Source organism: Oncorhynchus kisutch, linkage group LG29 (genome assembly GCF_002021735.2).
Source record: "Oncorhynchus kisutch isolate 150728-3 linkage group LG29, Okis_V2, whole genome shotgun sequence".
Classification (NCBI taxonomy): Eukaryota; Metazoa; Chordata; class Actinopteri; order Salmoniformes; family Salmonidae; genus Oncorhynchus; species Oncorhynchus kisutch.
In genome coordinates, this window is record NC_034202.2 from 26028423 (window position 1) to 26040388 (window position 11966).

General features: G+C 38.7%; 1 protein-coding gene across 2 annotated transcripts; it reads right to left on the bottom strand.

Annotated features, from left to right (window-relative positions):
* Nucleotides 1-44: 44 nt before the first annotated feature.
* On the bottom strand, nt 45-6069 carry LOC109874026 (protein-lysine 6-oxidase-like). Of its 2 annotated transcripts, XM_020465764.2 has the most exons (8): nt 5545-5931; nt 4039-4347; nt 3781-3889; nt 3235-3366; nt 2366-2519; nt 1759-1854; nt 1486-1601; nt 45-1217 (listed from the first exon to the last, which is right to left on the bottom strand). In XM_020465764.2, coding segments are annotated over exons 1-8 (924 nt in total). In that variant the 5' UTR covers nt 5546-5931; the 3' UTR covers nt 45-1210. The 2 variants fall into 2 exon arrangements, with proteins under 2 accessions (XP_020321353.1, XP_020321352.1); XM_020465763.2 differs by having other exon boundaries at nt 4039-6069.
* Between the last annotated feature and the right edge of the window lie 5897 nt (nt 6070-11966).

Sequence of the window (11966 nt, forward strand, 5' to 3'; positions counted from 1 at the left end):
CTACAATATATATCGATGGTTTAAATAAGAAAACAAAATCACAATGAATGTCACAATGATTTATTCAAGTAGATTTCCTGGAATACATCAAAACGGTGCAGTTATATGAGCTTTTTCATTGCATAAATATCAAACAAAACAGGACAAAAGAGATAGCTCGCAGACTAACCATAAGTAAAAGCATTTCACAAAACAAATGAATCCTAATTCTGTTTGAATATTTGGTTCAGAGCACAGGCACAGTATGTACAGTATCCAGTACTATATGGGAAATACTTTTACTCAGGGATGGGCAACTTGTGAGCAAAACATTTTAGTGGCCCACCTCTTGACAAAATTCCTGCAATTCTATACATTTTGCCATGGGGCGTAGAGAAAATGTTGCAGTTTTAAAGAAAGTTTTCTGCAATTCTACACATTTTGCAATGGGACTGAGAGAATATTTTTCCATTTGATAACTAATTTCATGCAAAATTTCATTTTTGGAAGTTGATTCCTGGGCCTACAAAAAACGGATCTGTGTACTGCTAATATATACCAATTTTCAAACCCTTTAATGTAATTTAAAAAATCTAAAGTGACCTTGAACTTGAGTTGTAAACATACAAGCTATAGCAAGCAAATGTGAATAATTATAGAAAGAGTGGATTAAAGTGATGATATGTTTGACGTAAAACACATACAACGATGAGGGAAATATGCCATGGTTAAAAAAAAAATTGTATCTCACCATGCGCTACATTTTGTGCTTTTTAAGCAAGCTGAAGATGGATTCCATACAATGTGGTGCTGAATATTGTAATTGATATGTAAAAAACAAGCCATTTCGAATTTTGGTGGGGTTTTAACATCTGAAATTCAATGTATTTGGTTTAGACCTTTTAAAACCAACTATAGGCTATGTAATATAGAGGCTATACTTTTAATTCTAAACCTATCAAGTAATTAGATCCATATTTTATTACCTCCTCATTGAACATACAGAATGGCTTTACAAAAACATGCTTAATTTAGGAATAAAATGAACCTTAGAGTTTTTTTTTTTACATTAACCGGAAAAATTGGTCAACTGTCAATTTGGTAAGAGTATGGCCATTTTTACATAATTGCAGTTATCCATGTGTGCTTTATCCACAAATTTTCTGTCATTTTCTGCTATGGAGTTTTCACAGAATTGCTTCTCAGTGGTTTGGAGAGTGACATCCCCCTCTTAATAGCTGAGAAGAAAATAATAAAGAATTTCATCACATACAGCACATACAGCAAAACACACAGCATAATATTTCCTGTAATGTGAGTTCTGATTATTAGATGGTCACAATAAGTTTATAAAGGATTACTGTCTGACACACTAGAGTGAATAAGATGCTAAGTAATGTGTTGAAACTTGGGCTGGTTTCCTAGACCTACTCCTACTCCCGACTCCTACTATAAAAAAGCATGCACAATGTTATGCAAAATGAGATGAGGGATTTCAAGACTCACTGTGAGACGTGACATCCTGACACATAGGCGTAGTTGCCAGTATAGCGGACCTCACAGCGCACAATGTTGTTGCTGTAGTCAGACTCTGGAACCTGATAGCTGGGGTTCACACTGATCTAAAACACAAAAAGAGAAAAAAAAAGGGTAGAAGTACAAATGTTTCATAGCGTTTCATAAAAACAACAGAAATTCTTCTTAAGAGATGGTATGGGAATGTGTGACACAGTGTTCAGCTACAAAGTGCCAATAATGTCATCTGTTTTTGTGACAAACCTTCAGGACATAGTTCCCAGGTTTCACATCTGTAATATCAATCCACTGGCAGTCGATGTCTGCGTTATAGGTATCATAACATCCTGGACTAAGGCCCTATAACCAAAGGAGCAACATGAAACCTCTGATTAGACAACAGTAAGAAGCACCTACATGCCATTACAGAGTATCAGGGTAGGGGTCAATTCCATTTCAATTCCAGTCATTTTCAAGAAGAACATTGAAATTCCAATTCCATTTATGTTCAATTATTTTAAATGAGGAACATGTGGAATTGGAATTTGGTTTACTTTCTGAATTGACTGGCATTTAAATGGAATTGACCCCAACCCTGCAGAGTATTTAACTGCATGTATGTTTTTTGCTGGACATCATACCCTGGTACTAAACAACTAGTTATACAATCTAGACATACAAGAAGAGCAAAATTGGCACTGTCCAGTTATTAGTTGAGAGACGAGATAAAGCAGGAAAATCATCCATGGTTGAACATTTATGATTTTTTTTTTTATTCGGATCCCCATTAGCCGACGGCAAGGGTGACAGCTAGTCTTCCTGGGGTCGGATTGTCAACATGACATAAAGCAACAAGGGTTGTATTGGTAACCTGGGTGTGTGAGGTGCAAGCAAAGCGTCTGTAGTAGCCGTAGTCACAGGAGCTGTCCTCCAGGCAGAAGCTGGCCTTGTGTCCCTCAGCCACACTCCTCCCACCGGAATCCAGCAGGTCATAGTGGCTGAACTCATCCATGCTGTGGTAATGTCTGGAGAGAATCAGGACAATGGAGGTTGATCAGTGTAAAATAACTGATTCAATAACTTAGTCATCACTTTGGCTGGCATTCAATCAAACATGCACTGTAGAATAATTAAAACATGTTGTTCCAATGCTGAGGAATGCATTTTTTAAGGTTTCAGGTCAAGATCCAGTCAATGAGACTGAGACTTACAAATCAGTTGTACAAAAAACAACTACAGGATGTAAGTCAATATGTTAACTGGAACTCTGCCAAATGTACCCCATACTTGATGTTAGTACATTATGTGACTTACTTCAGAGCATAGCTATGGGCTGAGGTAATGTGAAATGCAGGCGTCTATGGAATCAAGAGAACTTGCATATTTTGAATGTATACAGGTTATAGACGTCTCTCTCTGAAGGTTCTGGCTACACATCCAGAATCACATTTCTCAGGTGCAGTACAAGTTGTGTTTTGGAGTCAAATATTTTGAAGTGGAAATTGGAGTCAAATACATTACCATAAAATGTTGCAATGCTATATTTGACAGACCAATGAGTCTGATGAGACCAGTATGTTAATGATCAATAGAAGGACATTAATCTACTCTGTAAGACAGAGAAGGAAAAATAAAGAACAACACAAACGTTACAGTGTTTGTGTAACTGACAGACAGAGACAGAGAAACATACAGATCTGGAAAGTGGAAAGTCATATAGACAGACTGGGAGAGACTCACTGGTGACAACTGTGCCATTCCCAGGAGTAGCGCGGTCTGCTTGGCAGGAAGTCAGCCGTCCCCTGGTTCTTCACACGTTGTGGGAACCTCAGAAGCATGCGGCTGTCATAGTCTCTTGCTCTGTAGGCTGAACTGCCACACCAACACAACATCACAAACTGAATACACTTTGGACACAGAATTGAATAGAGTGCATTTATAATCCAAATACCTTCTTTTAAATAAAGTGTTTGGTCTTACATTTATGGGAAAGGTTTGGTACAGCGAGTAGTAATTCCTTTCGAGAAGGATATGGTTGTTTGCATTAGTTTTGATAATGAGTTTACCCGTTTGACTAGTGATGATTTCTCCATGTAAACTGAGGAGCGTTTAAACGGTTTGTTGAATTCTACCAGTCGACACTGACAACTGGCAGCAGGATTCTATTTAGGGCAACCTTAAACCACAAACGCTCAAGAGCTCCAACTCACACAATCTGACTCACACAAATGAAGTTGTTGGACAATAACCTTCTCTTTAAATCTGTAGTGTTTGTTCCAATAGTACCTTGACAAGCAGTTCTCTTCATTTGCACATCGGAGGTTGTACATAGGAACTCTCTGGACATATGCAGAGGCTTGAATGTAGTATGCATCTGGCACAAGATCAGGCAGACCTAGAGGATATGTATTTGTCTTAATCACAAGTTAATGTTATATGAAGAAAAACAATAACACAGAACTTATCTTTTTAAAGCTACATGTACTGGGAAAATAATTCTACAGCAAATGCATCTCAAATTCCAACCAATTCAACCATTCTTACCGTTCTGATGGTACCTTGTGCCATATCCAGGTCTCTCTCTGCGCCTGGGACTCTCGTACACGTCATAGTAATTATAGTAAGGATTATCTGAATCTGAGGTCTTGTATGGGTTGTAAGGATCATCTCCTGCCATCATGTCTTCTCTTCTCGGCGATGGGGACGGTTTGTCCTGTGTCCCATTCGTCGTGCCATTTGCCTTCGTTTCTGCAAGGCCACTTGGATGGGCATCCTGTTGCTGGTGCCCCTGTCCCCTAGGGGGCCTTGAAACTCGAGGTGGTATCCAGCGCGGGCGCGCTCCTGCGCCGGACACTGTGTGAATAGATGAGGGAAGCGGTCTCGATGAATCAGAGGGTTTGTTGGCTTCCCCATCGCTAATGATGGTGACAGGTCTCTCTTGGACTTGCTCTTTATCGGCGCCTCTTTGCTTTGGTGGTCGATATTCCGAGCCGTGACTCAGAAGGCTAAAAACCTTACCATTGTGCGCCCATTGTATTGTCTGCCGTAATGTACCTGCGGCTTGGTTATTTCCTGGCCTTGTCTCTGGTGGATTCCGCTGAGATTGGACAGTTTGCAGTATGCAAACGAATAAACATACGTGCGCACACGCATAAAGCGTGACAAATGAACGCACTCCCATAATACAACTAATTCAACTAAATGGGTTATGACTGATAATTACTAATATTTTACTTTATGTGGTATATCATTTTCCCGTTGAAAATAAGGTACATTCAATGACTTTTCAAAGTAAGTCTAATTTACACTACATTAAATGCTGAAAAACCTGCACCAGTATTGCTATGTTCTCCACGCAACCTCACGTCGTTCTGTCCAGAGTCTAGCAGATGCGCTAAGAGTGGGGAGGAGGAGGAGTTGAACACATGAAGTTTCTAATTCCGTTGTTAGACAAGCCCAGAATGGCATGGTGCTCACGTAACAACTGGATGGATAGGCTACTTGACGCCAACCCTCTTAATGGGTCTACTCCAGAATTTGATAATATAAAACCATGTGTTATGTTTTTCTTGCACTGTCTGACGTTATTATAACTGTCAGACATGTGCGGTGTAATTAACATGAGTTTCAGATGTGTAGCCTTCAAACTAAACATGTTAACTAACTAACTAACCAGTTAAATTACAAATATTTCTATATTAAACATTTTCAACAGGTCCCTCAGTTAGTAAAATAATCCCTATGTCACCTTGGTCATCAAGGTAGAATCACTGATGTGCGGACTTTGCTAATGACTGCTTAGGGCTTGCAAAAGCACATCACAGTATAAGCACATAATCACAGTCACAATGCCTTTCTGCAATTACCCCACCCAGGAAATAAATCTGGGAGAGAGCACACACACGCACGCACAATTTTATAAAGTCAGACTACTTAAAACAATTCTGATTTTGCAACAGCAGGCCTATTTCTTATAGTATGTGATAAGAAAATAACAAGCTCATTGGCCAGATCAGCAGGAACGCAAATGTTAGGATAAATAGCACTTACTTTGTTGGATGACCTCTGACAAAAGTGCAACCTCGTCGTGCCAAAATGGTCTTTGCACATCAACTTTCTCACAGGAGCTCTAAAATGTAAACATGTCATTGCGATGTTCACTCACATAAACAAAAACTGAACAAAAAAATTCCAGCTTCTTTCCCTTTGGTCCTTTTTTGGCAATGTGTTGCTCTTATTTTTAAGCGTAGCTATATGAATTTATGCAGCAGTTATTCTATGCAATAAACACATTGCGGTCTCTCTGTTCTTTCATTTGGGACTGTTTCAATGTTGCCTCAGATTGCAGTATGACCACGTTGATCCCTAAAGTCCTGAACATATCGGGAACTTTTAATCTTCCCTTACAGTATGCCAAAGAAAACACTTCCCTGTTGTTAACACTAGGGACATAATATATAGTTGGGTTACCTTAAATCAATGGTTTTCAATTTTCTGTCATGTCGTCTCGGAAATGTATTTTTTAAATGACTGACCACAGTCGCCACGACTGTACTGCAGTACCAGATAAATGTAAAAAATGACTAGAACGCAATACATTGTAATCTCTCAATCCACAGTCAACACTACTGGACACTATCAAAATGCATACTATGTAAAAAAATATATATATATTTCAAAAATATACACTAAGATCATATTTTACATATCCTGAAACTAAAAGGCAGCCATATTATTTCCATACCCACATTTTACACTAGGGGGCAGATTGTAGCAAACTAAAGTAATGCATCTGGTTTCTTACTGTCCCATAGTTTTGTAACAGGAATGTTTTCCATTGGGGACTGGGCACTTTCTATTAATAATGATTCATTAAACAGTATGGTACGTTGCAGTTTTTTTGGGCTAATCAATGTATCCACGAAGGCCTTTTCATCGACCACACAAAGAGACAATCTGAATGAAAATCTGGAAAAAAGTACTTGTGTATGACCTCCGATAATTATAATAAATGACCATATAATTTATTTTGTCCCTAAATCTTCTTAGAATTTGTCAGACCACACACTGTGGAAAAATCCACATTTATAGAATTGGCTGGCCAGTACTGAATTATAAAATAGTCTTCTCTGCACGTTTCAGACCAGAGTCACATGACTTGACATCATTCCTTGTGTAAGCTCTCTGAAGGCGAATCAGAGCCAAGAGGCATGATTTGATCTCCCCCAGAATGTGTCCTCCCTCCGAACGTCTTGGAATTGTCTTAGACACAGAGATGTATAGCAGACGTTTGATCCAGTGAGGTGGGAGTAGCCATCGGCCTCAGATATAATCAAGACACACAGTTCAATCTAAAATAAGAAACAATGACAACCACGGGGATACAATGATCTATTTACGTTTACAGGGCCCTCAAAAGTAAAAATACTTTCCTGTCTTTGGAAAGAACATCAAATCAAATGTTATTGGTCGCGTAAACATATTTAGCAGATGTTACTGCGGGTGTAGCGAAATGATTGTGTTCCTAGCTTCAACAGTGCAGTATTATCAACAGTGCAGTGTTAACAATTCACAACAATAAAGATAAAATAATGGAATTAAGAAATATATACATATTAGAACGAGCAATGTTGAAGTGGCATTGACTAGAATACTGTAGAATGCAGTATACACATATGATATGAGTAAAACAGTGTGTCAGTGGAGGAAAATGTATATTTAAAAAAAGAAAAATGAAAATTATAACTAGAATATAGTTGTTGCATAAGTATTCAGCCCCTTTGTTTAGGAAAGCCTACATTAGTTCAGCTATAAAATTTGTCTTAACAAATCTCATAAATTACATAGACTCACTGTGTGAAATAAGAGGGGTTGACATGATTTTTGAATGACTTACCCTTCCTCTGTCCCCCATACATACAACATCTGCAAGGTCCCTCAGTCAAGTATTGAATTTCAAGCACAGATTCAACTACAAAGACCAGGTATGTTTTGGAAAGCCTCATAAAGGACAATGATTGGTAGATGGGTAAAAATAACAAATCAGACATTGAATATCTCTATAAGCATGGTCAAGTTAATAATTATGCTGTGAATGATGTATTAAACCACCCAGACACATTCAAGATACATTCATCCTTCTGAACTGACCTGTAGGACAAGAATGAAACTGCCCAGGGATGTTATCATGAGGGCATTGGTGATTTTAAAACAGCTACAGAGTTCAATGGCTGTGATGGGAGAAAACTGAGGATGGATCAAAAACATTGTAGTGACTCCACAATAATGACCTAAATGACAGTGAAGAAATTATACAAATATACAGAATAAAAATATTTAAAAAAATGCATCTTGTATGCAAACAAGGCACTGCAAAAAAACACAGAAAAGGAATAAACTTTTTGGCCTGAATTCAATGCCTTTATGCTTGGGGCAAATTCAACACAACACAGTACTGAGTAACTGCCTACTTATTTTCAAGCATGGTGGTCGCTGCATCATGGGTATGGCTATCCTTGACATCTGCTAATACTGGGGAGTTTTTCCAGGATAAAAAGAAACGGGATGGAGCTAAGCACAGGCAAAATCCTAGAGAAACATTTGCTTCAGTCTGCTTTACACCAGAGACTGGGAGAGGGATTCACCTTTCAGCAGGACAATAACCTACAACACAAGGCCAAATCTACACTGAAGGTGCTTACCTAGAAGACAGTGGATGTTCCTGAGTGGCCAATATACCGTTTTGACTTAAATCTGCTTGAAAATCTATGGCAAGACTTGAACATTGTGGTCTAGCCATGATCTTGACAGGGTTTGAAGAATCTTTTAAAGAATAATGGACCAATATTGCACAATTCAGGTGTGAAAAGCTCTTATAGACTTACCCAAGAAGACTCACAGCTGTAATCGATGCCAAAGGTGTTTCTAACATGCATTGACTAAGGAATCTGCATACTTATGCAACAACTATTGTTTAGTTATTTAACTTTTATTCATATTTAAATAATGTTAGACTTTTTCTTCCTCTTTGAAATTACAGAGTATTTTGTGTAGATTGTTGACAAAAAAAGTACAACTAAATACATTTTAATCACACTTTGTAATACAATAAAATGTGAAGAAATCCAAGGGGTCTGGATAATTTTGCAATGCATTGTATGTGGCGGCCCCACAAAGCTATCTTAAGATCACGAGTGTCTGCTAAATGACTAAAATGTAACATTTTCCATTAGGTCGTATAGGCTACATAGATTTCTTATAAGTAGAGTTCTATTTCCAGTAAAAATCCAACAGATGGCCTATCTTTCCAGAGAAAGAAGAAGGAAGACATTTTAATGATTCATATGGATTATGTTTTGGACATGATTTGATTGCAGAGACTAGACTCTTATGATTCAGCATACTAAAGTAACATACCATAAGTTCCCCAAAAAGTAAAAATTATGCACAGGTGTTTTTGGGTTGGTTCTTCTTGGTCCACCGAAACAGAACCATCTGTACTGGGTCATGGTTGTTTTTCCTCGTAACTCATTGAATCACTTCCCAAGCAGCCTCCGCTCTCTCCGTTAAGGGCAGCACAGTGTTCCCTAGACAGTGGAACCACATCTGCAAGCCATTAACCCAGTTCGTTTGTCCACGTTGCTGGAATTCTCGTTTTCTGACTTTGGGCCCAGACAGACTAGTGGACACACTAAGAATTATTCAAAGACTGCCACTTATGGACAGCAAAATCAGCTAAAAAAGAAATAAAAAGTTTAGATAAGAAACCATTGTCAGCAGCATAAAATGAGGCAGCAGGCATAGTGGTGCTCCTACTATGACCTCCTCCTCTTCCTCACATTCACCCCAATACAGCTTATTCCTTTAACCCCTCAACTCTTTTATCCAGGCACAATTTCCGCATTTATATCCCCTTTACAATCTCAGTCAAATTATTTATCAATTCTTCACTTTCACATCCACCATCACTAAACATTTGAACCAGGTTGCCACTTCTACACTGCAGACAAATAAACATCCAGACAGACAATTTCAATGTTTTCTTTCATAGACAGCAGGTTTCCATTACTCAACGTAAGAGTCTAGAACTGAATCTGGGCAGCACACACATATACACACACCACAGGCAACGTGGCATTCTGCACGTAGGCTGCCAAATACTTGTAGGCCCATACACAGCATCCAGGAGGAGGAGCCTCTCACACTGTACTGCCCTGGCCCACAACTACACTGGAGCTTCTGGTTTCACTCCCACCCCAAAATGATCAGTACTTTTCAACCTCATAAAGTATGGCATCTGAAATGCATGGGAGGAGATTGTCTGTGACTCCAAGTGCATGAACCCTGGACTTCTGAATGTTTGAACTTTGCACATACCAACCGCATAATGTAATGATGTCTAATTCATTTATCTTCTTTCCCTGGAAAATCATCAGTGTGCATTGTCTAGGAAACATGAAAGCAGATATGGAAAGAAATGTACAGGATGTAGTAAAAGTAGGAATGACAGAGATGTGAGGGGGGAGAGTGATATAAAAGAGAAAGCCAGGTCAGAATGATAACACAAGCATTTTCCCCTACACCCGCAATAACATCTTCTAAATATGTGTATGTGACCAGTAAAATTTGATTTGATAACAGCTTGGACTAAAAATATTGGCCTAATTCAAAGCAAATGTCTTTGAGGTGGTCATAATGAAGTCACAACAACTCACTTCACCAATGCATATGAAAAACACATTGGCACCATCTATTGGGCGTATAATGTATTGCAGTCAAACAGCAAAACAGTGCTGTGGTGGCCCTTCAGTTTTGAAGTTAGCGGGCAAGGTGCGAATTACAGGGAAACCAGGGGGAGCTCAGGTTCACTGAATGAGAAGTTAGCTCCCATAAATGCTCATCTAAATAATGCTAATTTAACCATTCCCTATTTGTTAAAAAGGTAGTGTTAAATATGTTTTACAGTGGTAAATTAAAATAAACACCTCCATCTATCTGTCATGGTTTAAACCATGTATTTCTATGTGGAGGCACTGTCCACTCAGTAGTGCTGGATTTATCATTGTTTGCTTTTGTCAGCCAGCTGTTTAGAGCACTCATTGTATTGTTTTTCAGGTATGCGCGGGTACTGGTGTTCTCCGTGCCCAGAAGTACAGTGAACAAAAATATAAACACAACATGCAAGAAATTCTAGATTTGACTGAGTTTACTGAGTTACAGTTCATATAAGGAAATCAGTCAATTTAAATACATTCATTAGGCCCTAATCTATGGATTTCACATGACTGGGAATACAGATATGCATCTGTTGGTCACAGACACCTTAAAAAAAGGTAGGGGCGTAGATGAGAAAACCAGTCAATATCTGGTGTTACCACCATTTGCCTAATACAGCGCGACACATCTCCTTCGCATAGAGTTGATCAGGCTGTTGATTGTGGCCTGTGGAATGTTGTCGCACTCCTCTTCAAACGCTGCTTCAAACGCTGTGCGAAGTATCTTGATATTGTTGGGAACTGGAACATGCTGTCGTATACATAGATTCAGAGCATCCCAAACATACTCAATGGGTGACGTCTTGTAAGTATGCACGGTATCTCTGTGCATTCAAATTACCATTGATAAAATGCAATTGTGTTCGTTGTTCGTAGCTTATGCCTGCCCATACCATAACCCCACCTCCACCATGGGGCACTCTGTTCACAATGTTGACATCAGCAAACCGCTCGCCCACACGACGACATACAGTACACACTGTCTGCCATCTGTCTGGTACAGGTGCACTTGTGTAATGATCATGCTGTTTAATCAGCTTCTTGATTTACCACCTGTCAAGGTGGATGGATTATCTGGCAAAGAGAAATGCTCACTAACAGGGATGTAAACAAATTTGTGCACACAATTTTGAAGAAATAAACTTTTAGTGCATATGGAAAATGTCTGAGATCTTTTATTTCAGCTCATGAAACATGGGACCAACACTTTTACATGTTGTGTTTATATTTATGTTCAGTATAGTAGACCATTTATTTAGCTTTATAATTTTTTAACAATAGTTGTTTTCTTCCCTGGATCAGCTGATGATGGGCAACAATATCACTAGACAACTAGCTTACAGCTAGACACCAATGCACATCCAATCCATCCAACAAGTAGGCTGGCTACACGATAATGACAGTAGGCCTATAAGGTGATTCTTTCGGTCAGATTATTTTGGATTTGTATGGCCGTGTGGAATGTTTCCACAGTGAAACATAATGAAATGTTATGAAGGCACAGTTACACTTACAGTGCATTTTCCGAGATCTCCAAGATCCATGATTTGTGCAGGGTTTAAGTTCAACGTTTTAATTCAATTGTTAATATGCCTAATAAAGACAAATAACACTGTCATAAATGTCATTAACATATGGAAAGAAAGGTATTGTTTTGTCACGATCTGTGAAGACTTCATGCATTAACTCATGAATTAT

Coding starts and splice junctions, on each gene's coding strand:
- LOC109874026 (XM_020465763.2), bottom strand. CDS start 4,675: ATGGGAGTGCGTTCATTTGTCACGCTTTATGCGTGTGCGCACGTATGT. Junction 3,890..4,038: donor CACAAGGTACCATCAGAACG/GTAAGAATGGTT, acceptor CATATCCTCTAG/GTCTGCCTGATCTTGTGCCA. Junction 1,602..1,758: donor CTGGGAACTATGTCCTGAAG/GTTTGTCACAAA, acceptor TTTGTGTTTTAG/ATCAGTGTGAACCCCAGCTA.